This window comes from Equus quagga, chromosome 12 (assembly GCF_021613505.1).
Source record: "Equus quagga isolate Etosha38 chromosome 12, UCLA_HA_Equagga_1.0, whole genome shotgun sequence".
Classification (NCBI taxonomy): domain Eukaryota; kingdom Metazoa; phylum Chordata; class Mammalia; order Perissodactyla; family Equidae; genus Equus; species Equus quagga.
Window position 1 is genome coordinate 93,281,065 of NC_060278.1, and position 26,791 is coordinate 93,307,855.

The window sequence follows — 26,791 nt, forward strand, 5'->3', positions numbered from 1 at the left end:
ATAGTCTATACAGAAGTTGAAATACAATGATGTACATTACACTTGAAATTTAAATAATGTTATAAAATAATGTTACCTCAATAAAAAAGAAAACCCATAAATAAATAAATAAAATTTAGCTTATTTCCATTGAAAAAATATTGTTCTGTGTCCATCTCAGCTAGCAATATATTGGAAATCATCAGTAACGTGAGCTGAAAGAACCACTATGTAATATATAATTACTATGTAATACATAATTACTAAGTAATATTTTAGTTAAAAATTATATCTTCTTAGTTACTATTTATTTTGGCTTCTACTTATAAATACTATAAATGCATGCCCTGGTAAACCCTAGGATTCTAATCAAGATGGACCTCTGAGGTCATCTAACCCAAACTCCCATCTCAGGCTCTCTCCTAGGGACAGAAAGCTTTCTGCTCACAAGGCATATACCACAGCTGCTCAACTTCCGAGGATGGCCTTCTTTAGATGGAGCCTGTCCTCGTCAAACTCTTCCCATGCGTCCATTCTCATCCACAAGTCCAGCAACAGATATGTTCATTCTTTTACACAAGATGCTTTTAATTCTTCCCTTCTTCAGGCTACATAATTCTAGTTTCATCTACCACACCTCATATGAAATGCGTCAATTCTTTTATCATCCTGGTCACTTTGCTCTGGCCTCCCAAGTATATGATTCAGAACACAAAATGAATTAAGACGACAGCAACAACAAAATCTGCTAAGATATGTCAAAAGACAGGGAAAAGCATTTAATGCTCAGATTTTTTTTCTTTTTTTGGAGGAGGGAGGAGTTGGATATGGTCCATTTTAAGTCATTTTAAAACACGATTCCAGGGTGAGGCTGTTTAGAATCTTGGTTCTACTGGGCAATTTACTATCTACCCCTCCTAATGCATGTTGAAAGAGGCCTTCCAAAATGACTACCAAATAGAAGGTCTGACTATGGGGCCAGCACCATAGCTGAGTGGTTAAGTTCTCGCACTCCGTTTTGGTGGCCTAGGGTTTCGCCGGTTCGGATCCTGGGCATGGACATGGCACTGTTCGTCAGGCCATGTTGAGGGGGCGTCCCATATGCCACAACTAGAAGGACCCACAACTAAAATATACAACTATGTACTGGGGGGACTTGGGGAGAAAAAGCAGAAAAAAAAGATTGGCAACAGTTGTTAGCTCAGGTGCCAATCTTTAAAAAAAAAAAAAAAGGTCTGACTAATATTAGCCCTCAACTTGGGACCCTATGTAGGATGAGGCTGAAAAGTCTAAAAAAAAGAAATAGTTACTCATCCATATGATCGACTTTGGCATTCTTCTTCTTTCACTATTCTGGATTGTGGATCATTATCTGGAGATCTATGTTGGTGGTAAACATCTTCCTAGAAATCTGAGTTCCCATCTTACCCTCAGCAGAGCTCATCTGGGGCCAATTCTTTCAGGAATTTGACGGCCAGCTAAATCCACTGCACTTCTTTATCTTCGTATATCTTTGGTCACCACAAAAAGTTTAGCACACTATCTACAGGTCTTTCCACTCTCCCTTACTACCACATGCCTTATCTTCCCAAACCACCCATATACTACTCTCTTCCTCCCAAGCTTTCCTCCTGGTTCCTCAGAAGCAACGCGACTGAACCCTGGCTCTCCCCCAGAAGACACCACCTCTTTTAAAACACTCTCAAATTCTTTGGTGGGGCTAACATTCTCCACACTCCCACACTCTCCAATTCCAGAGTATCACTCCCTCATCCACAGTGTAAAACCCTGGCTCCTATGAGGCATATGCCATCCCATACTATAACTGTTTGTAACCAGACTGTGTTTCTTTCTTTCCTTTTTTTTTTAAGGAAGATCAGCCCTGAACTAACATCTGCCACCAATCCTCCTCTTTTTGCTGAGGAAGACTGGCCCTGAGCTAACATCCGTGCCCATCTTCCTCCACTTTATATGTGGGACGCCTACCACAGCATGGCTTGCCAAGCGGTGCAATGTCCGCACCCAGGATCCGAACCGGCAAACTCTGGGCCGCTAAAGCGGAATGTGTGCACTTAACCGCTGTGCCACCAGGCCAGCCCCTCTTTTTTTTTTTTTTTTTAAGATTTTATTTTTCCTTCTTCTCCCCAAAGTCCCCCAGCACAGAGTTGTATATTTTTAGTTGTGGGTCCTTCTAGTTGTGGCAAGTGGGACGCCACCCAGCATGGCCTGACGAGTGGTGCTAGGTTCCCACCCAGGATACGAGCAGGTGAAACCCTGGGCTACCGAAGCAGAGCGCACAAATTCAACCACTCAGCCACGGGGCCAGCCCCCGTGCAGACTGTAAGTTTCTTAAGAAAAAGAATTAACTTTCAGTCTCTGTTGTAGCTGGCCCCAAGTAAACATTCAAATATTTCTTAATGAATAAATGCTGAAAAACTCAACAAATATTTGTTTAGTGAATAAATTATATCCACATTCACTCTACGGAAGGAAATGGGGCCCAACAATCTGAAGATTTTTGAGATTCCCACAGCACAGCTGAAGAAAACTCTTCCCACCTCACTTTTTCATTTTGTAGAGGACTTAGAATGAGGGGCTCTATGACCTGACTCTCAGTCATGGGGTGAGGAGAGAAGGTTCTCTCCTAATTACTGCAAGTCTGGGTTAACCTCCTGGTCATAGCTCCAAGTTTTAATTCTACATTTCTATTGCATTCATTGCTTATTAACTTTCCTCTACAATGGAGACATGCACCAAAACCCCTCTTACTCCTTAAAATTACAAGTGTCTGCAGACCATATCATATATCACATAATATTTATATTTTGTACTTTTCTCAGTACGAAGCAAGTAGCTGGGATGAATAAAAATCAGCATTTCTTTATCTAGGTTTGTCATCACTAACATTAAGATGTGTTCCCCTACAAAGAAATATTTTCAGCTGTACTATATACATCAATAGTGCTACAAGGGTTTTCAATGATTAGAGTTCACATTTTATTTCTCTAGCTAATTTTTTCTGCCTAATACTGCTTAGTCGTCTTAGGAGTTTAAAATATATTTATTAGAAGAAGTTTATTTTTTAATATTGATAGAAGACTACAGCCCCTGAGTGATTCACTTTCAAATGTTTTATTAAAGTCTGTTTTTCTTGCAACACTTCTTTGGGTAACACAAAGTCAATCTCTAAACCCTTTATTCTTGGCATACTACTCCTGTCATGCCCTTTCTGGTTAATAAGAAGCATCATTATTTATTACTGAGTTTTGACTAACCTGTAAAATCTATCACCTCAGTTGAATCTACCTTGAAAAGATTTTGGACAAAGAAATGAGGAATTTTCAAGATCAGAAAGTATTTACATGTCATTTTTCTCCAGAGAAGAGGAAAAACGAATTAAAGGGAGTGAAAGTTTTTAAAGAGTAGACATTTTATTTGCTGCTACTCCTAACACCTTAGAATCATGGTAAGAGAAAGGACAAAGTTTGATGGTTAATTTTATTGTTACAGTGAAAGATTTCCTTGCCACTGACATTCTGAATGCCAAGTACCTGGTGATAATCATTTAATCATGTATGATTGCTCCATTTAAGTGACAGAAAAACGAGTTGAAGTTGTCCAAAGTTACACAGCTAAGTGGCAGAGTTAGAGTTTTAATCCTGTTCTACTGAAAGCAAAACCCAAGTTCATTCCAGAATACGGGCCTCCTCTGTTAGGCAATTAGCTCTCTCCACACACACACAACCCTGGAGCCTTGTGGATTGCTTAAGCATGAACGTCATTGTCTATTTTCATGCTCTGCAACTTCTTGCAGTTCAGTCATCAGTATGGCCTATTACCAGTACCTATAAGAGAAGCAGAATCAACTCTGTCTGAAAGTGGCTCCACTTCATTAACTTGCTCCTCTACCATATCTAATATTAACTTTTAAATAAAAACCCCACCCTGTTCATCAACATTACTCTGAAGTCTAAAACGAAAACTCAACTAACTGAGGCTACGTAATAGCTGGGTAACATATCAAAGATCTTAATAGGAACCAGTAAAATGTCAAAAGAAACAAGGTTGGGGTAATTTTGGTAAAGAACGTTTTTACTGAAATAAAAGCTTACCTTAAAGAATGTTTAAAAAATTAAATATGCAGATTATTTTAAGAAATATAAACCTACCCATGTATCATAAATGACAATAGTTTTGAGGATTTGGGGTTCTCTTCAGTAATGTGTGCTTTTTAACAGCAGCATAATATTTCACTAGGTGGATGTGTGATGATTTAAATAGTCCCCTTTTTGATGGAAATATAGGTTCTTTTGCATTTTCGCTATTATAAACAAAGTAGCAACAAAAGCCCTTGTACACCTAGTTTTGCACACCTGTCAGAGTATTTCCACAGGACAAATTCCTGGCAATGGAAGTGCATTCTCTATAGTATTTATCTATCAGCTGACAATTTTATAGAGCCAGGACAGGAAGAAATCAGTGCGCTGACAGTGTTTAGTCACTGCTCTTCCTGTTAAGAATTGGCAGCAGATGAGTCAATTATTTCCCAAAATAGGTTGTTATGATTTGGTTTCACAAGGACCTATCCAGTGGGCACAGACCAGAGAGAGGGTAGTCCTTGTAACCACATCTCTAGGTCACCCTGTATCTGACCAGTCAATGCTCCCTGGAAGCAGAGAGGAAAGTGGCTGGTCCACCCAACCTCTTTGCACGGGGTCTCAGTGAAGGGCAAAGATTCAGATCTCCCCAGTTACCAGGTTGTCATTCAATTCTGTAAAAGGAAAACCAGCCCATCAGAGATACCTGTTTCCAAGAGACAGAGATCGGTCCTCTCATTTCACCTCCTTGAGCCACAGTGGTTGGCTCAGTTCACTATTATTTATTATTATTTATTACATGAGTTCACTATTTTCTCTAGGGGGAAACTTCCATAGATCATTAACAATAAGAATTTTATAAATGAGAATGTGTTTAGTTTAATCAAAGATCCAAAATGATAAATATATAAACTATAAAAAATTGATCACATCTCTCTTTATAAAAACTTGGAAAGCTGTTCCAGGGTGGAAAAATTTCTCTTCCACACAGCTAATTTTGAATAATATTTTGATTTACAGCTTTCATTACATTTATTCCTATATGGAGCTGACCTGAGCGTAAGTGAAAATCCATATATGAAGTCATTCAGAACAGAGCTCTCAGCTACCACGTGGAGAATGGGAAACAGAGGCAGCAGGTAACTACCAGAACCTTCTCTTGTTAAAAAAGCAGCAGTATATGCTGGACGCATTCACTTAAAAGATATGTGATACTTACCTGCTTCTCTTTCTTCTGTATTTTCATTATCCCTTATTGAAGAAAGATATTTATTTCTGTAAAACATAAAAAAAGGCAAAGATTATGGTAAAATCCAAAATAAAACATTTTAGATTCTCTCACGATCAACTGTGACAGAGGAGGAAAACACAGTACAGAGGACTACTTCTACAGAAGATGTATAATCACTGGTCTTCCAGCTCCACTACCCCCAGAGCCCTAAGGATAGCCCTAACCTTACCTAACTCAATCCCAAAACTTAATTTATTGTTCCAGATGGGGTGGAGACAGAAAGATACTGTCTTTGTAGATAAAATAAGTTATAAAAGATGCTGGCATATTAAATTGCAAATGAAACTGAAAAAGGAACCAAAAATAATGACACGACTACATTGAGAGGACTGGAGGAGAGGGAGTAGAAATAAGCTAAGCCCTCATTCTTTTGGAAGAAAATCAAGAAGTAATATATACAATTGATAAATCAAGAAACAGAAATACGCACAATAAAAAAAAGAGCTAAATGCGTTGAAAGTAGTTCTCTTGAAGGACTAAGAGGCGTTGGTGTGAGACAGGACAGGTCACCCGTGCCTTTCATCAGATACTCTCCTATATTATCTGATGTTTTAAATCATATACATATATTACTTGACAAAATAAATTCCACTCCAATATTTCATGTGATTTTTTAAATGACTGATATGATTGCACCCAGGACTTCGGCCTCCCTCTTCACTCCAACCACAACGCCCATGAGGACACTCAACTTTTTCTCCTAAGTGACTTTTGAGCACCAAGCAATAAGAGCCCAACAATTGGCTTTACGGGTCTAAAAGCGCATTGGGGCATCATGAGGAACAGAAAGAACCCTAGTCTAGGAAACCCAGAATGCGGCGCTGCCTGAAGCACTAACTAGCAGTACTGCCTTGGGTTTGAAGCTCCCATCTTCCACATATACAAACAACGGACGGATCATAGAATCTGAGCTTCTGGTTTGGGCCCGGATGTAGATACTGCCTCAAATTTATTGTTTACTTTGATTTCCTGGACATCCCACAGAGCTACAGAGCACCACACCCTCAGGAAATCATCCCAGAGGCACAGAATTATCCTTATGTTCATAATTATTTCTCATATCCAAATGAAGGTGATGTGTAGAACTTTAAAGTGAGATTAAAATTTCTGAGCTCATGGTGTGTTTGACACAAACTGAGAAAAATGAAGGAGTTGTATTCTAATTATCCTTGAAGCCACAAGTAACACTTTATCAGTTTAATGTCTAGCAATTTAGGGTTTTTTCCTCCAAGAGGTAGGCATTTTCTATAAAAAGGACCATAAAATGCTACCAGGATACTGCTGCTTGCAAAGAGCACAGCAGTCACGGAGGTAACAAGCTGCAAAGCGTGTACAGTCAGGGCCCAGACCTCTTCCTAGAGGAAGCGGGAGGAGGGCAGAGAAGGAATTGGCCATATCAGGAACAGTGACAGTCAAGGCAGTAAACGATGCTTCTATGAATCAGTGTGGATTGCGATAGAACAATTATTCGCCTCAAGGAAAGCATAGATTCCAGTGAAATTGTTAAGTACTCTGAATCAGAGCAGTTAGAAGAATTTTACCCCCAATCTTCACTAAAGTGGAGTCAGTTCTAGGTAAATTATGTTAGTACAGGTTTATCTCCTTTATCACTCAACTTCAAATTATCAGACTCCAGAAAACCAACATTCTCAATCGTCACAAACTGCTACAAATTCTGACATGAAGAAATAAGTATGAAAATAAATTCTAGCTAATAAAACAGGATATTATCAATAACCAGACATATGTTCTCAAAATTCTGCCCAAAATGAAATCAATCATTTAAAAAACACAGAAAAATTCCACCAATGTCAATAAAAATTACTTCTCACTATATAAGGAACAAGTATAATGCAGTACAGACATCAAAATCACAATTTCCTATTAAGTACCAAAAACCAGCATGCAAATAAGCAGGATCACAACACTGCCAGGAATGTGGGGGAAACAGGTCCAACTTATCATTGCTAATGGCACTTCTAATTGTTTCAAGCTTTCTGAAGAATGCTCAGGCAAAGTGCCACTAGATGTATAAACTGTGGCAGTCCTTTTATCTGCCAATTCCATTTTAAGGAATACATCCCAAGGATAAGCCAGTAGGAAATAAACCTGAGCCTTAGAGGAAGCTCAGGAACGAGGTGGGGTGAAACGTGACAATGCCTATCACAGCAGAGCTTGGGCACTGGAGAGAGCCGTGGAGATCACGCTGGCCCACCACTCCCTGGGCCTGTGTTATCATAGGGCCTGAGAAGATCATAGAAGGCAGATGAGCAAAAGCTGCAAAGACTAGGGAGGAGGTGAGGCTGACCCGAGTATGGCTTGAATTTGATTACTCAGCAAAGAGAGAAGGCTTGCAGGAAAAGAGGTAGGTGAAAGATTCTAAACCAAATCTTTCCCCCCCCGAATTTGCTCAAATGCAAGATATTGCCCCTGGCATCTTCAGCAACATTCATGCTGCATAGATAACCCCACCTCATTCTCTGAGAGAAAGAATGTATGTGTGAAATCCAAGTGAGTGGGAGTGATGTCACTATAAGAATAATTGCTCTAGGTCAGTGAAAGGAATCTTTGGCAACCTTCATGTTATTATTGTGAAATTATTTATAGCATCTTAATGGATTGTCACACACCAGCATGCCACCACCCCACAAGATAACAGATGTCATCAACATCAATAGGTTTTCAATAAGTCATTTTTTGACTTTTATTCCTCCAAATAGTACCTAATAATATACAAAGCACACTCTCTTAGGTTACCTCTATATTTTCACCTCTTTTATGGCACACGTTTAAAAAATACAAAACTATGTAATCTTCCTGTAAGGCTAAATTCTATGTAGCACAATGGATGAACAGATACACCCTAAGCATGTACTTCTGCGTAATACCGGAAATGGTTTTATAGCCTCTGTTGTTGCGTTGCCATCACTCAAAAGTTGTGATTAGATCCTTTTGGCTCAATAAAGAACAAATTAAACAGTAATTTCAGGGTGCCACAACTTAATTAGAAATATAATACAGACACATTATGAAACTCCTAACTATGTGGGAATTCAAGAAATTTGTCAACAGGAGAAAAAATAATGTGTATAATTTCTGAATTATATGAAAACTGGTAGGACTCCGGCTCTCTTCACTGCCTTTCAGTGTTTATGTAGGAATGCAGCATTTAATTACCTTCACAAGAAGATAAGCTGCTAGCAATGTAAAAAGCAAATATAAAAATTCCCATTCCTTCTAACACTCACCCACTAACGATGCTTCCATTAAGAAAAATGGGTGCCAGGTTTCAAAAAGAACATTTTGAAAGTTATTATTTTCTTTATTACTGTCTCTCTCTCCAGTTCAAACATTCTGCAACAAGAACTGTCCCATTTCCATGTTCCTCAGTGCTGTGTTACGGGACACCGGAAAATAATAAAACATTGTGTGCACACTACTCCACCATTCATTCACAGAAATTATTTAAACTTACTATATCTTGAGAATTCTGCCATCCCAACAATCCCCACTCAGTCCAAGGGGTCTATTTCATTACAAGAGGGTGTGTTTATGCAAACACAGACAAGTGCACACATAGCAGACCACTACCACCATCCTTTACATTCACAGAGACAGCAGAAGACACAACTGATGGCAGGAAGGACAGGGACTTTTGCTGTTAACAGGCCCCCATCCTTCCACACTATCAGGAACTTTGGGGAAAATAATACACGGTAAGCAACTTTAAAAATCACTTACACCTCAAATTTTCCACAGTGAACATGTATTTTTATAATCAATTTTATGCTCACCCTGAACCTCAAGGTTGGTTCCTAACAACCACTCTAACAACAGCTGGCACAATAAGGGAATGCCACACTGTTCCAGGGTGGGGATTTTAGAAGGGAATAAGAATAGGACATGGGGAATAACTCACTTGGGAAGAGTTAATCAAAAAGGCAGCAAGGTCTTGGGGAATGTCACCTTCCTTAAACCACCTCTTATCAAGACTCTTGACATTCTTGACCACAGAGAGGGTCCAATGGGTGAGAGATCCCTTAACTTCTCCCTTCCTCACCTTACCATCCTCCACAAACTGGACAAATTTATCTACATCTTTGCTAGGCTGGAAGCAATCTACAGGAGGTTAACAGCAAGAATTTGAAGTGCCAAAAAGCAGAGTGCGAATCCAGGCTCTGATAACGATCAGCCAGGTAAAACCTCTCTCAGACTGTTTCCTCACCTGACAACATAACCTCATACAGTTTTAGGAAAATTAAAAGGGATGAGAATCTATAGTGTCTGTCACATGGTCAATACAAGCTGTATGGCAGTCATTAGCATTGCCTGTCCTAATGGACTTCACCCTCTCTCCTGAGGACAAACCAACCCTTCCATCAGTACTTGTTTCCCACGTCTCAAACACCTCAGACTCTGGATTACTTTGCACTCTGTCTTTCCTGATTTCATTCAGGTCTGTCCTCAAATGTCAGCTTCTCAGTGATGTATTCCCTAACTGCTCTATATGAAGCACACCTTCTCCTCCAACCTCACCCTCTGTCCTCTTACTCTAACTTAGTTTTCCTCCTGGCACTAGTTACTATCTGACATTATGTCTAGTTCATTATAAATTTATTTATAAATTTCCTGTGCACACACAGGAATCTAAAATTTGCTTTATTCATGCTGTAACCCCTGAGTCTGGAACAGCACTGGGCTCCTAACAGGTGCTCAATAAACCTTTGTTGCATGGAAGAATCATTTCCTCTCCTTAAGTTATGACGAAACCTCTCTCTTTCTATAGTTCTTCTCTCCTCCAAAAAGAAATAGGTTCAACTCTATCTTAAGATAGTAACTAAGCTATCAAATCCTCCATACACCTAAATTTTCACTTCCTCCCATATTACTTCCCTAAAGATGCTCTTAGCAATGACTCCCTACTTGCCAAATCCAAAGGGCATTTTCAGGCTTTATTCTACTTTCTTGCAGCATCTTAAACTCTGGGCTATTTTCTCCTCTTAAAATTCTCATCTCACTGGTTTCTTGGAGGCCATTCTCTCCCCATTTTGCTCCCTTTGAAGCAGGCTTCCAAAGCTCAGCTTCCTCCCTAGGCTCCTCCTACTATAAGGCCTAACCCTTAAATGTCAGTGTCCCCAGGGTTTAATACTCTTAATGCCAGAAGCGCTTCTTGAGTTCTCTACTCAAGAACTCAAGAATTCTCCATCTTCATCTCTCTACACCATGACTACCACACATTTCCAAATCTAAGCCTTCCTCCTGACCTCCAAGTGGGCATATCCAACCACATCCTGGCCAGTTCCAACTAAGTATTCCACAGATTCCACAGAAACCCACAACTCTTCCAAAATCACTCAATATTACCTTTACGCACACACACCTGCTCCTATGTCTCCCGCCGGAGGCTAACGTCTCACGACCTTTATAACTCCTGAATCCCTTGGTTCCTCCCTCGTCCACTTCTTTAGTTTATTCCCACATTTTTTTTGTTGTTTTTTTTACCTGAAATAGCCTCCTTCATGCCTCCTACTCTCATCCCATTACCCTCATTGCATCAACAGTATGTTTTCCTAAAGTATAAACAAAATCAGATAGTATCGCTATAGTGTCTTCAGAAAAAAATTACTAATTCCTCATAGTCCCGAGCCATACAGAACCTATCTGGTCCCTGGTCCTTGTCTACTGTTTTGACATTGCCTTCCACCATTCATCCAACTATATGTAACACTTGCAGGTTCCAAAACCAGCCCGTTAACTCATGTCTTTGTTCAGGCTATGCCTCCATTTGGAAAATCATTCTACCAATCTTCCTCTCCAATCTCTTAATCTTCAAAACTCAGCTGTGGTATCATGTCCTCTGGGATGTCTTATCCGACTTCCCCTAAACCCTGAAAGCATCTCATGAAAAACACTAAACTACAGTAGCTGTATCACCAAGATATCATCTTTTCCCTGCCTGTGCGTGCCATCAGCTCTAAGTGCCTAAGCACCCTCCGGGAAGGAACTCTTCTGCAGTATGGAGCTCAGTGCCTGACATCCGGACTCTCAAATTATTATCCGTGGAATGAGTGACTGAATAAATGGGAAAGCTATGTTTACAGAAAAGGCTTTGAGCTCCTGCTTTCTTCATCATAACTGGTGGCCTCTATCTTTTTTTCCTTTCCTGTTTATTCTGTTCTTCTAGTCCAATCAAATTTCTCAGCATTCTTCATTCATACTTTTCCAAAGTAATACATGTACTTAGCTTAAGAATTGAAAAGCTTAAAGCAAAAAATAATATTCCCCTGACTCAACTCTTCCCCATTACTGATTCTCTCTTCCCAGAGGTAATCATTTGACCTTTAGCTGTTCCTTCTGCTACTTTCCATCATATTTCTAAAAAATATGCTAATAATTCTATTAGATTTTTCCCCAATTTTAAACATTATTCTATTGGCTTCTTCCTATGAAACAGGAGTTAGTGAATATTTTTATAAAAGGCCAGATAACAAATATTCTAGGCTTTGTGGGCCACATGGGTCTCTACTACAGCTATTCAATTCTGCCATTGTAGCACAAAAAACATCATAGACAATATGCAAACGATGGGTCTGCCTGTGTTCAAACAAAACTTTATTTAGAAAAACAGCCCCCTGCTATGAAAAATGAAGTGTTATCCTCCCAATACAGTTATTATCACCACTATTCATTGAATCAATATTCTATTCACAGCCAAGCCATGAACTATACTGTGCTAAAAAATTTTGTGTGTGTAATTTTCCCTAAAGATACTAAGTAACTCATTTCAAAATTTGCTTTGTTTTCTAAGAATCACTAACGTATCCCAAAATGCTCTCAAAAAAGCTTAAAACTCCTCTCAATCTAAGTTGAATTTTTTCCGTGAGTCATTGTATCTGGAGTCTATTCCCTCCAACCTGCTTCAAAGCAGGCTGGGACTTGTCATCACCATCCTTCTGGGGATTCATTCCCTTTGTCCCTCTCAAGAGTGGACTCCTATGTTTCTTCTCTCTAGGTTTACACTCTCATTTGGTGAATCACAGTGTTCATGAACTCTCTAGGAAATACATGAATGAGAGGTAAATTTTTGAGACTTTCATGTCTGAATATGTTTCTCTTCTACCTTGATGGTTTGGTGGGTAGCAAACCACAGGTTGGAAGATCAATTTCTCCTCAAAACTTTGAGAAGCACTGCTCCATTGTCCTGTTCCTTGTATCACCTCTGTGAAGGAAGCTGAACCATTCTGATCCCTAAAATCATTTGTATACAACCTCCCTTCTTCTCAGAAAGCTTTTAGGATCAACTTTTCACAATGATGTACCTTGGGGCTATTTTCATCCAGGAGGTTGGGCACCTGGTGGATTCTTTGACAATCCGAAAATTCTTCTCTCATTCTGAGAAGTCCTCTTGTGTTATTTCTTCATAATTCCCTCCTTATTGCTTTCTTTTAACAGAACTCCTTTTACTGTATTTAAATGATGGATCTTCTGGGTTGTACCTCTAATTTTCTCTCATTAAAAAAATTTTTTTTTCTCTCTTCATGTTCTACTTCCTGGAAGGCCTCCTCAACTTTAGTTTCCAACCCTTTTTTTTTTTATGGCTAACACTTTTAACATTCAATAATTCTTGTTTTGTACTGTTTTGTTTTTATAGTCTCCTACACTCATGCCAACAAACCAACAATGGAAGGGCATTCAAATGACAAATGGTCACTCTTTCCTTTCAAAGAAGACCCTGTGATCTAGTGGAAACATTTCTGCACAACTAGAATATTCAAACTGGTTTGAGAAATGCTTCTGTAACAATTTTAAAGATTTCCTATATTTTCAAGGCTCTGGATGAGAAGTTTTATTTTCCATTAAAGCTGTCACAGCAAAATACATTGAGAAGAGACATTTATCTATCTATCTATCTATCTATATCTATCTTCTACCTTGATGGTTTGGTGGGTAGCAAATATATATATATATGAATTCTTTTTGATGCCTGAGTTTTCTTTGGAACATAGAGAATTTGTAAATTAGATTGGCTTCTGTGAAAAGTTACCTTTTGTGTACACTTTAGGCTAGAGCACATTTGCAGAGGTTGATCTTTGATGCTCTGTGCTACAGGCATCTTAATCTCGTGAGTACAGGTCAAAAGCATTCACATCTGTAAGACCAAAAGGGGACCATGAACAGGGACCATAGCTACTTTAACTACTATTATATATCTAATTCCTAGCACAGTATTTCGTGAATGAATAAACTAAATATATCAATATTACACATGTATTTATCAATGGTGGCTCAAAAGAGAGGACTATTAACCCTTCTCTCCAAAAATGTAGATGCCTAACTTGAAATATCTGCCAAACATTACTAGTGGGAAGGTACCATCACAACTTCCACACTGAGGCAGCTCTTTGTTTCACTGGCTGGAAAGTACATTACTGCCACTAACATTAATTTAAGATGCTCTGCTCCTCAAAGTGTTTTAAACAGTCAATGTATTATAGCAAAGGCTTTGTTACCCTGTACGTGGGTAATGCAAGCCATAAGGCAAATCAGGAGTAATGATTTTAATCCTTGTCTGTGAGAAGACATAATCAGCATTAAGAGTAATGATAACCTTCTAGTAAACTCTTGTTACTAGATCAAGAGTTTTAGAAAAGTCCATTTTGAGAGGTTTCCTATCTTTTACTAACTCCTCAGGCTATTTAAACTAATTAACATTGACTTAACCACTGTCTTGTGTTGCTAAAATTCCTCACTAAAATCTGTTGTACCTGAGACGGTGTAAAGGCACAAACTAAGAAAGCTCTCTTCATGGACTAGAAATATTTCAACAATGCTGCATTCACAGAATCAGAACTGAATGGGACATCTGAGACCAGATGGCCAAACACTTCGATTCTGATGATGAATGAGACAGATCTGCATAACACAGGAAAAGAAATATCAACTCCAAATCCCAGTTCATCTCTTCAGAAAAAATCTTTCAACTCCTAATTTGGTGGTAAAAATCAACTTGCTTGATAAGAATCATTACTAAGGGTAGTAGTAGAAGCAAGCAGCCAGGCACTACCAGAGCTATCAAATATCACACTGTAAACTAAAACCTGACTGCACTTTTTTTTCATCAGACCCTACGCCATGTCAACTGACCCAGATCAGGAAGGGTCACATCTGTGAACCCAGGACTGAAGAAACCAATCTCCTGACAGCCAAGCCCAGTCAAGGTCCAGAGCCCTGAAAATGCAAGCTATAACCTTACATGGGAAGACAAAGGGTTTTATAAATGACACTCCGTATACTGTCTCAAGAGGCCTCACCAAGATCCAGGGAGTGACGTCAGCTTCATGGTGGAGTGAACTTGCCTGGGACTTTCTTCCCTTCAACATACAACAAAAAGGGACATCCATACTCCAACAGAGGACATCCTAACACAGCACAAAAACGTCGGGGTGACACACAGCCATACGATGGAAGGCAGAGAGGCTGTAGCCCCCCTCAGAGGGGCTGGAAAAGGGTAAGACAGAACTTCGCTCCCTCCCCTAAAGACTGCAATCTGTGACCATGAGGAGGCTTTGTGAGGGAAAGAAGGGAGGAAGAGAAGTTTGTTCATGAGAACATCAAGGACCCCAGAGGGCCCATGCAGCTTAGAAGCTAGACCTCTACCAGTGCAAGAGCTTTTGGTGTGGGGGGGTGACCTCATCAAGCCAACACCCCAGGAAACCAGAGAGTGAGAGCAGAGCAAGAAAGCCTGGAGAGCATGCAGGATAAAGCACCCCTCCTCCAACTCACCCCACGCTGCTCCACTGCCTGGGATATTGGCTGAAAGCAGAGGGTTCAGAATATGCAGCTCTTGACCCACACCCAGTGGCGACAGGCGGTAACTGCAACCAAATAATATCAGGATGCATAAGATCCGACCCACTTCCTCTAGCAATATCAAACACTATATCAAATCTCCAGACCAGAGAGAAAACGACAAGTACCCAGAATTCACTCCTGAGGACACAGAGATATGTAATCTAAATGACAATGAATTCAAAACAGCTATCATCAAAAAACTCAACGAGGTAAAAGAGAATGCAGAGAAACAATTCAGCAAGTTCAGGAGCTACTTCACAAAAGACAGTGAAACTATAAAGAAGAATCAATCAGAAATATTAGAGATGAAAAACAAAATGGAATAGACAAAACAAAATACGGATTCCTTGAATGCTCAAGTTGATACCATAGAGGAGCATATCAGCATAATCGAAGCCAGAAATGTCAAAATGCTCCAGACAGAGGAGGAGAGAGTGCTAAGACTAAAAAGAAATGAAGAAAGACTCCAAGAAATATCTGATGCAATTAGGAAATGCAACATAAGAATTATAATTCCTATAATACCTATGGTATTTAAGAAGGAAGAAGAGAAGGCGAATGGAGCAGAAACCATGTTCAAAGAAATAATAGCAGAGAACTTCCCAACCCTAGGGAAAGAGAGGGGAAATCTGTGTGGAAGAGCCTTCCAGATCTCCTAGATATTCAATGTAGAAAGACCCACTGCAAGGCATATGGTACTAAAACTGGCAAAAAGGAAATGACAAAGAAAGAATACTCAGGGCAGCAAGGCAGAAGAAAATAACCTACAAAGGAACTCCTATCAGACTTTCAGCAAATTTAATGCAGAAACCTTACAAGCTAGGAGAGAATGGAATGACATATTCATATCTTTAAAAAACAAAAACGTTCAGCCAAGAATACTCTATCCAGCAAAAATATCCTTCAGATATGAGGGAGAAATAAAAACTTTCCCAGACAAACAAAAGCTAAGGGAGTTCACAGCCACGAGACACACCCCCCCACCAACAAGAAATCCTCAAGAAGGCCCTCATATCTGAAAAAAAAAAGGGGGGGGGGAGGAGAAAGGGATTACAAAACACAGAGTAAGGAGGTAAACAGGTAGACAGAATCAGAATAGGAAGCAAATACTCAAGTATAGCATTAAGCTAACGGGAAGGAAAACACCAAAAACAAAGATAATCCTGTCATTTTAACCACAAACTCACAACACAAGATGGAATAAGATGTCAGAAAAACAACTTAGGAGGTGACGAGGAAAGGGACTGAATCGGTTTAGACTAAGGAAATAAGAGGCCATTAGAAAATTGACCATCTTATACATGAGATTCTGAATACAAACCTCAGGGTAACCACTAAACAAATAAGCAGAAAAGAGACACAAATAATAAATAAGCAGAAAACAAAGAAACACATTATAAAAAACTACATAATTCAATGGGTAGACCAAAACACACAGGACAAGAAACAAAGGAAATGCAGGAAAACTGGAAAACAAGTAATAAAATGACAGAATTAAGCCCTCATACACCAAGAATTACCCTAAACGTAAATGGATTGAATTCTCCAACAAAAAGACACAGAATGGCGAGATGGAAAAAAAAAAACAAGACCCAACAATATCCTGACTCCAGGAAACACAAGTCAGCTCCAATGACAAATACAGGCTCAGAGTGAAGAGGAGGAAGACGATACTCCAAGTTAATGGCAAACAAAAGAAAGCAGGTGTCACAATACTTATATCAGACAAAGAAGACTTCAAGATAAGACAGGTAAAGAGAGACAAGGAGGGGCAGCATATAATGATCAAAGGGACAGTCCATTAAGGAGAAATAAGACATAAATATCTATGCACCCAACATTGGAGCACCAAAGTTCATAAAGCAACTATTAACAAATCTAAAAGAAGATAATAACAACACACTAAAAGTAGGGGACCACAACACTCCACTCACATCAATGGATAGATCATCCAGACAGAAAATCAACAAGGAAACAATGGAATTAAATGAAAAGCTAAACCAGTTGGACTTAATACACATATACAGAACACTCCATCCAAAAAACAGCAAAATACATGTTCTTCTCAAGTGTGCACAGAACATTCTTAAGGATAAACCATATGTTGGGAAACAAGGCAAGCCTCAATAAATTTAAGCAAATTGAAATAATAATAAGCAATCTTTTCTGATCACAATGCCATAAAACTAGAAATTAATTACAAAAGTTGAGAAGGGGACAAATATGTGGAGACTAAACAACAAGCTATTGAACAAACAACGGATCATTGAAGAAATTAAAGGAGAAACAAAAACTATCTGGAGACAAATGAAAATGATAACATACCATAGCAACTCATATGGGATACAGCAAAGCTGCAGTAAGAGGAAAATTCATCACAATACAGGCACATCTTAACAAACAAGAAAAATCCCAAATAAGCAATCTGAAATTACACCTAACTGAATTAGAAAAACAAGAACAATGCCTAAAGTCAGCAGAAGGAGAGAAATAATAAAAATCATAGCAGAAATAAACACTATTGAAACAAAAAAAGCAGTAGAAAGGATCAAGGAAACAAAGAGCTGGTTCTTTGAGAAGATAAATAAAATTCACAAACCCCTAGCCAGACTGACAAAGAAAAAAAGAGAAAGCTCAGATAAACAAAATTAGAAATGAAAGAGGAGAAATAACGGGCACCACAGAAATACACTGGATTATAAGAGAATACTACGAAAAACTATATGCCAACAAAATGGATAATCTATAGGAAATGGATAAATTCTGAGACTCTTACAACCTCCCAAAGCTGAATCAAGAAGAAACAGATAATCTGAATAGACCAATCACAAGGAAAGAGATTGAAACAGTAATCAAAAGCATCCCAAAGAATAAACCACAGGATCAGACGGCTTCCCTGGGGAATTCTACCAAACTTTTAGAGAGGACCAATTCCAAAAAATTAGGGAAGACGGAACACTTTCTACACATTCCATGAGGGCAACATCACTCTGATACCAAAGCCTGACAAGGACAACACAAAAAAGGAAAACTGTAGCCCAATATCACTGATGAACATAGATGCAAAAATCCTCAACAAAATTTTGGCAACCCTAATTCAGCAATACATTAAAAGGATCATACATCATGATCAAGCGGGATTTATAACGGGGACACAGGGATGGTTCAACATCTGCAAATCAATCAATGTGATATACCACATCAACGAATTGAGGTTATAAAAACCACATGATCATCTCAATAGATGCAGAGAAAGCATTTGACAAAATCCAACAGCCATTTATGATAAAAACTCTTAACAAAATGGGGATAGAAGGAAATTACCTCAATATAATAAAGGCCAAAATGACAAATCCACGGCCAACATCACACTCAATGGGAAAAACTGAACGCCATCCCCCTGAGAACAGGAACAAGACAAGGATGCCCACTACAACCACTCTTATTCAACACAGTACTGGAGGTTTTGGCCAGAGCAATTAGGCAAGAGAAAGGAATAAAAGGAATCCAAATAGGGAGTGAAGAAGTGAAACTCTCGCTGTTTGCAGATGACGTGATCGTTTTTGTTTTTTTTTAAGATTTTATTTTTCCTTTTTCTCCCAAAGCCCCCAGGTACATAGTTGTATTTTTTTGTTTGTTTTGAGGAAGATTAGCCCTGAGCTAACATCTGATACCAATCCTCCTCTTTTTGCTGAGGAAGACTGGCCCTGAGCTAACATCCATGCCCATTTCCTCTACCTTATATGTGGGACGCTTACCACAGAATGGCTTGCCAAGCGGTGCCATGTCGGTACCTGGGATCCAAACCGGCGAACCCCAGGTCCCCAAAGCGGAATGTGCAAACTTAACCACTGCGCCACCGGGCCGGCCCCTAGTTGTGTATTTCTAGTTGTGGGTCTTTCTAGTTGTGGCATGTGGGATGCCGCCTCAGCATGGCTTGACAAGCAGTGCCATGTCTGTGCCCAGGATTCGAACCGGCGAAACCCTGGGCCACCAAAGCAGAGTGTGCAAACTTAATGACTTGGCCACAGGGCCGGCCGCGACATGATCTTATATACAGATAACCCTAAAGAATCCATCGGAAAACAATAGAAATAATTAACAACTACAGTAAAGTTGCAGGGTATAAAATCAACTTACAAAAATCAGTTGCTTTTCTATACTTTAATAACAAACTTACAGAAAGAGAACTCAAGAATACAATTCCATTTACAATCGCAACTAAAAGAATAACGTACCTAGGAATAAATTTAACCAAGGAGGTGAAGGACTTATACAATGAAAACTATAAGACAGTACTGAAAGAAACCGATAAGGACACAAAGAGATGGAAAGAGATTCCACGCACATGGATTGGAAGAATAAACATAGTTAAAATATCCATACTACCCAAAGCAATCTACAGATTCAATGCAATCCCAATCAGAATCCCAATGACATTCTTCATGGAAACAGAACAAAGAATCCTAAAATTCATATGGGGCAACAAAAACCCCCGAATTGCTAAGGTAATCCTGAGAAAAAAAGAACAAAGCTGGAGGTATCACAATCCCTGACTTCAAAATGTACTACTACAAAGCCATAGCGATCAAAACGGCATGGTACCTAGTACAAAAACAGGCACAGAGATCAATGGAACAGAACTGAAAGCCCAGAAATAAAACGGCACACCTACGGACAGCTAATCTTCAACAAACGTGCCAAGAACACACAATGGAGAAAAGATGGTCTCTTCAATAAATGGTGTTGGGAAAACTAGACAGCCACATGCAAAAGAATGAAGGTAGACCATTATCTCATGCCATACACAAAAATAAACTCAAAATGGATCAAAGACTTGAAGCTAAGTCCTGAAACCATAAAACTCCTGGAAGATAATATAGGTAGTACACCTCTTGATATCAAACTAAAAAGGATCTTTTTGAATACCATGTCTTCTCAGACAAGGGAAACAAAAGAAAAAATAAACAAGTGGGAGTTCATCAGACTAAAGAGCTCCTGCAAGGCAAAAGAAACTAGAATCAAAAGAAAGAGACAACACACCAATTGGGAGAAAATATGCGCAAATCATATATATGACAAGGGGTTAATCTCCACCATATATAAGGAGCTCACACAACTGAACAATAAAAAAGACAAACAGCCCAACCAAAAAATGGGCAGAGGATGTGAACAGACATTTTTCCAAAGAAGATACACAGATGGCCAATAAATGCATGAAAAGATGTTCAACATCACTAAGCATGAGGGAAATGCGAATCACAACTACACTAAGGTACCACCTTACGCCTGTTAAAATGGCTATAATCACTAAGACTAAAAATAACAAATGTTGGAGAGGGTGTGGAGAAAAAGGAACCCTCATACACTGTTAGTGGGAATGCTAACTGGTGCAGCCACCATGGAAAAAAGCATAGAGATTCCTCAAAAAACTAAAAATAGAAATACCATATGACCCAGCTAGCCCACTACTGGGTATCTACCAAAACAACTTGAAATCAACAATCCAAAGTAACATATGCACCCCTGTGTTCGCTGCAGCACTGTTCACAACAGCCAAGACATGGAAACAATCCAAGTGCCCAATGACTGATGATTGGATAAAAAAGATGTGGTGTATATATACAATGGAATACTACTCAGCCATAAAAAATGACAAAATCATCCCTTTTGCAATAACATGGAAGGACCAGGAGGGAATTATGCTAAGCAAAATAAGCCAGACTGAGGAAGACAAACACCAGATGATTTCACTCATACGTGGAATATGAACAAACACATGGACAAAGAAAACAGTTCAGTGGTTACCAGGGGAAAAGGAGTGGGGAGTAGGTACAAAGGGTGAAGAGAAGCACTTACGTTGTGAGAGTCAAGAAAAAATGTACAACTGAAATCTCACATTGATGTAAACTATTATGAACTCAATTAAAAAAATTTAATAAATTAAAAAAAAAAGGCCTCACAGTAATGCAGACCTTTTGACTCGTGACATTTTAATGCCTTTTGTGGAGGCATAGTAATACCTGCAGACTCGGAAGATGTCTAGGGATCTAGGTTCTGAACACAGCGGTAGTACCATTTATACCATTTATGCAGTCTCTCTGGGGTCTTAGTTTCTTCATTTGTAGAAGAGGCACAAAAACCACCTCTTGGGAGAGAGAATGGGTGAGTTCTATTTTGGACAGGGTAAGTTTGAAGGAACAGTCAAGACTGAAGCATGGTGAATGGAGGGAACTTAGAGCTCTGGCAATGCAATCTTTTTATCTTAAGATAATGCAACTAAGGGTCAGAGATATCTGATTGCCCAAAGGCTCATAATTATTCAGAAATACAAGATTTAGATTTCCTGGGTTCCAATTCAGCCCTCTTAGCATTACATCAAGTTGCCTTACAGGCAAATGAAAATAGCCTGAGTGAGAGGTCAGGATTTGGAGATGTTCTATTTTGGGCACTCAGAGAACGGGCAGAGGTTACAAAGATATTCTATAGTAAAATTACAACAGTCTAGAAAAAGAAAAAAAGAAAGCCCATGTGGCAAAAAAACACAGGATGTAGCAGAGGATGGTTTTGATCATAAGATAAACAGGAAGCAACTAAAACAGCCTGATAAAACTATCATTCAAGAGCACCTTTTAAGCACATTTTAGACAAGATGGATGGACCCTTCAAATAATATTATGTATATAGGAGCAAAATATTTCATACAAATAATTCATATGATAAATGTAGATAAAATCTTTAGAGATATAACCGCAAGTAATTGTTCAAATTCTTTACCTACTTTCATAATGCCTCCCATCTGACTTCTGAATTGTTAAAAGAAATTGTTTGGAGGTAATTTACAGTAAGGAACAAAGTCTATCTGATAGCTATCCAAGACAGCAGGAAACAAAGTAAATACATTAACAGAATCATAATACAGACAATACTCAGCAGAGTTTTTACTTTGGGACAAACAGTAAAAGAAAAATCACATATTTATAGTCATTCAGGCTCAGAATTCTTTATTCTACAGGAAACAAAGAGCCAACCCAAGTGCACACCAATCCACAATCTGAAAACATCAACTAATGTGTGGAATTCCTAGCACTAAAAGATGGGCTGGGGCTGGCCCCTTGGCCAAGTGGTTAAGTTCACGCGCTCTGCTTCGGCGGCCCAGGGTTTCGCCGGTTTGAGTCCTGGGCGCGGACCTGGCACCACTCATCAGACCATGCTGAGGTGGCGTTCCGCGTACCACAACTAAAAGGACCCACAACTAAAATATATACAACTATGTACTGGGGGTCTTTGGGGAGAAAAAGGAAAAATAAAATCTTAAAAAAAAAAAAAAAAGGCTTTTCCTCTACTTCTACAACTCTGCTGTATTAAAGTAAAATAAAAACCCAGGATTCTTCCACAGTGTTTTGTCTCTACTGTTTAAAGAAAAGACAAATAACAGATTTTGAACCTGACACAAATTTTCTCCCATTCAAGTTTTAAGGTGAAATCCGGAAACCTAACTTCCACATCTTACATTAAATCGCCTGCTGCAAACCCAAGAGGATGCTGCACCCTGATGGATTCCACCGTCATTTCAGTCTCCTAAAAGCTGTTCAACTCCCACACTTTGCTGAGAGTCTAAGAATTTTTGCTTAATAGAAACTGAGAAGGATTTTTTTAAGCTTTGGATTTTTAAAAGATGAAACAGTTTCTTAATAATGCTTTCCCACCCTCAATTTCCTCTTCCCCCAAATCTAAAAGGAATAGAGTACTAAGATAAATGCAGAACCAGTCTGTGGAGGAATACATAAACCAAGATGCTGCATGACGTGACTGACACATATGTAGAAAGTTCTCCTGTAGGGGCCGGACCCACGGCCTAGTGGTTAAGATCAGCACGTTCTGCTTCGGTGGCCCAGGGTTCAGTTCCCAGGCATGGACCTACATCACTCGTTGGTGGCCATGGTGTGGGGGCAACCCACATACAAACTAGAAGAAGATTAGCACAGATGTCAGCTCAGGGCGAGTCTCCCTCAGCAAAAAAAAAAAAAGTTCTCCTGCAAAAGCAAGCACGGAGCACTGAGTGAACAGTGAGGTGGGTGGCTGGCAACAGGAATCTCTTGCCAATAAAATGCCATGGTTCTCCAAATCTGGTTTACTACACTAAGAGCAAAAACTGCAGGAAATAAGGAGAATACTCAAGAGGCCAGCTTAGGGAAATTTAAGCCAATTGACTAAAATCTGTTAACACCATCTACATTATTTGTGGTCCACCTGATCTGCCTACAAATTGGTACAGATTGTTGTCACCTATTTTAAATTATCAGCAAACAACGTATTGTTAAAATTACTGACTTTTAAAACCTAAATAATTACTTAACTAGAAACTCCGCAAGTTTTCAGATTGGCATGTGGCACTATTTTAGGAGGACTCATCTAACAGATGACAAAATTCATGCCCAGAATGAGTAAGAGAAGCACAGAAAAGAGTCTGTTAGTATACTAGGTAAACAGTATCAAGTCTCAGATCAAAAGACAATTACTTTGAAATATAAACTTAATACCCATCATCTCCCACTTATATTACATTATATTTACACTACTTATTCCAGGGCTTGTTTCCATCATCAGCACAAGCACTAAGAACCAGCTGTAGTGATGTAAGACTGTTCTTGAGGGGCTGGCCTGGTGGCGCAGCAGTTAAGTTTGCACGTTCTGCTTCAGTGGCCCGGGGTTTGCCAGTTCGGATCCCAGGTGCAGACCTATGCACGGCTTGTCAAGCCATGCTTTGGCAGGCATCCCACATAAAAGTAGAGGAAGATGGGCACGGATGTTAGGTCAGGGCCAGTCTTCCTCAGCAGAAAAGAGGAGGATCGGCGGAAGATGTTAGCTCAGGGCTAATCTTCCTCAAAACATGAAAAAATAAAAAAATTTTTAAAAAAAGATTGTTCTAGATACAGATGACCAGTTTGGAGGACAGCAAATTTCCAAACTGCCACTCTGGAGTATATGTGCAGAATGAGATTCACACCTTCAATCACAAATACCCTTTTTTTAAGACGCTAAAACTGCAAAAGAATCCCTTTATTGGTGGCATAGTATAAGCCCAGGCTAGTAATAAAATGAAGTCAACAAAACTCAGGAAACTCTCTCATTAGCCTGGATGTGAGAGTATCAATTCTTAAAGGCTCAAGAGAATCCTAAAGGAGTTGGTGACAAAGCTGCACGTTACACAGACAAGTATAATACAGGCAGCCCTCAATCAGAGGAATACAAAATAATAACCGTCCAGAGGGCCAAGGGACCACATCAGATTCACCTTTGGGTATACATATATAATAAATAGCCATACATTGGTGGGTGAGCACATGGACTGAATTTATAACTGAAAGGGCCCACTGGCTAGTTTTACCACTCACAATATTTTCTTCCCACTTCCCTCAAATGACTTAAGGGTCATAAAACATAAGGAGACAATTTTTGCAAGGGAATCACTCTAAGTTCTCAGCTTTCTGTTACATGTTTGTGTACGTCTTGCCCTGGCCAAAGCCTCTCTAGATACAAGAGTACCAGGGGCCGCTGAAAGTGCAGAAACAATCTCATATCCTACTTATGTGGAGGTATCAAGCTCTGTACACAAAAGTAGGTAATTCCAAGTCTATTACTGGTATTCACTTTAATTTGACTTCACAACAATTGGGCTTTAAAGCTAATTTCGCTTTAAAATTCACCCTAAATTCTACACACAGTGTAACGCCTGAGTTTCTTAGCAACCTTTGCTTTCTAGGAATGTGACTCCCATCTAGATTTCACACGCATCTCCTGGATCCAGGTTCAACTCCCAACTTGGTGGATTCCTCGGATTCTGCACCCAGAGTTACCTACCTCTGGTAACAAACCACAGGGCTGACCTGCTTCTGCTTGCAGCTTTTAAAAGCCACACAGTGAATCTCTCCTATCATCACCAATTCCTGACCCAAACATCGATGGCTCCCATTATCATTAACCCTTACAGGAGAGTTACCACTTTGGATGTCCAAATCTCTTAGCCAGCAAAAAAGGGATCTGGTGATTTGTCAGCTGCCACAAGAAGAAGGGTATATCATCACAGAGATAAAAGCAAAGATAATGCTTACAGAGGAGAGCAGTGACATTTTATTTACACCAAGTACAAAGACATATCTGAAAGGCCATAAAAAATCTTAAAAGCTGGCATTCAATACTTGGTAAGAAGAACGGCAGCAAAATGAAGTCTAAGTTGCTCTAGAGAAAGCCTCAGTATTAACAATTTGATCCCAAACGAAAAGAAGGCAGTTTGGCAATTAATATTTTTGCTGACTGAATTAGATACCTATTTTTTGACATGAAGTTGGACAACCGTCAAACATGTATTAAAAAATAAAACCCTGGATTTTTTTCTATTTCCCCTATTCTAAACTGCATCTGTTTTTTAAGTTTTTACTTTTGGAATCAGACAGTATGACACTTGAACTTTTATTGAAGTATAAGACGCATTTAAAAAAAGCATAGCTCTTCACAAACTGGTACACCCATGTAACCAGTATCCACATCCAGAAACAGAGTATCATTGGCCCTAGGAAAGCCCCATCCCTGCTCCTTTCCGCCAAGGGTAACCACTAGCCTGACCTCCTTCTTCTTCTTCTTTCTTTAACATGACCGCTCAAATTATTTATTCATTGTTCCCATTTGAACTGCCATTGGTGGAAATAATAAATTCACCTGCTAAAGTAAAAACAGAAGGAGGGATGGCAAAAGAGGGGAAGAGTGATTTAACAGTTTGTTAAAATATGAGACACCTCCCTGCAATTAAAAATATCACCTGGCAAAGAGAGAGAGAGAAACTTGGGACAAGGCAATCTATAGTGCCTCCTGTCTTAGTTTTATAATCAAGCCCTATCGTTGCTATTTATCATGATTTGGAGAATCTGAAAAATTGTTATTATGGTATTAGACACTAGCTATATGGTTTTCTGCTCCGAAGATAACCTGAAACTGCGTAGCTAAGATCTAGGTGGCTATTTAGAGAGCAAGCAGCTTGAACTCCAAGGCAAAGAGGGTCCAAAGGCCAGAGCAGTATCCTGTGTGAATCTGACTGCAACCTCAAGCTGTCTGTTAGGTTTCCCTTGTGACTCTTCCATCTATTCTGACCTCATAAATCCCTCTATCTCAGATGATAATACCTCAGAAATCTGGGGGCTGTTTCTGCCTCCATTTAAAGTCAAGTTAAAAGATTCAAAAAAGGTTTTAGAGTAAGAAGGACCTTCCTAAAGGGAAAACCCTACACATTTGCTCCTCCATGTAGACATGTTATGTGTGTATGTATCTCTATTTACACACAAGCAAACAAAATACAGATATATGTACATTATTTATATATGAATATAAATATAGTATCCTCCAGGGCTAGTAGGACAGTACACTTGAGATATTTTTCTAGTAATAGAGACATGATATAACCCACTCTGCCCTTCTGCTAAGAGCAAAAATTCTGCAACCAAACTGTCTGGGTTCAAACCCTAACCCTTGCCATTAAGCTGTGTGATCAGAGCAAATCACTTAACCTCTCTGCCTT

General features: G+C 39.3%; 1 protein-coding gene across 3 annotated transcripts in view; it reads right to left on the minus strand.

Annotated features, from left to right (window-relative positions):
• The window catches only part of CHD6 (chromodomain helicase DNA binding protein 6), a 200,717-nt gene that overhangs the window by 138,578 nt on the left and 35,348 nt on the right, over nucleotides 1–26,791 (minus strand). For all 3 annotated transcript variants that reach the window (XM_046678724.1, XM_046678722.1, XM_046678723.1), the window contains exon 2: nucleotides 5,296–5,351. In XM_046678724.1, coding sequence (XP_046534680.1) covers nucleotides 5,296–5,322 — 27 coding nt within the window. In that variant the 5' untranslated portion in view covers nucleotides 5,323–5,351. The remainder of the gene's footprint in view (nucleotides 1–5,295; nucleotides 5,352–26,791) is intronic.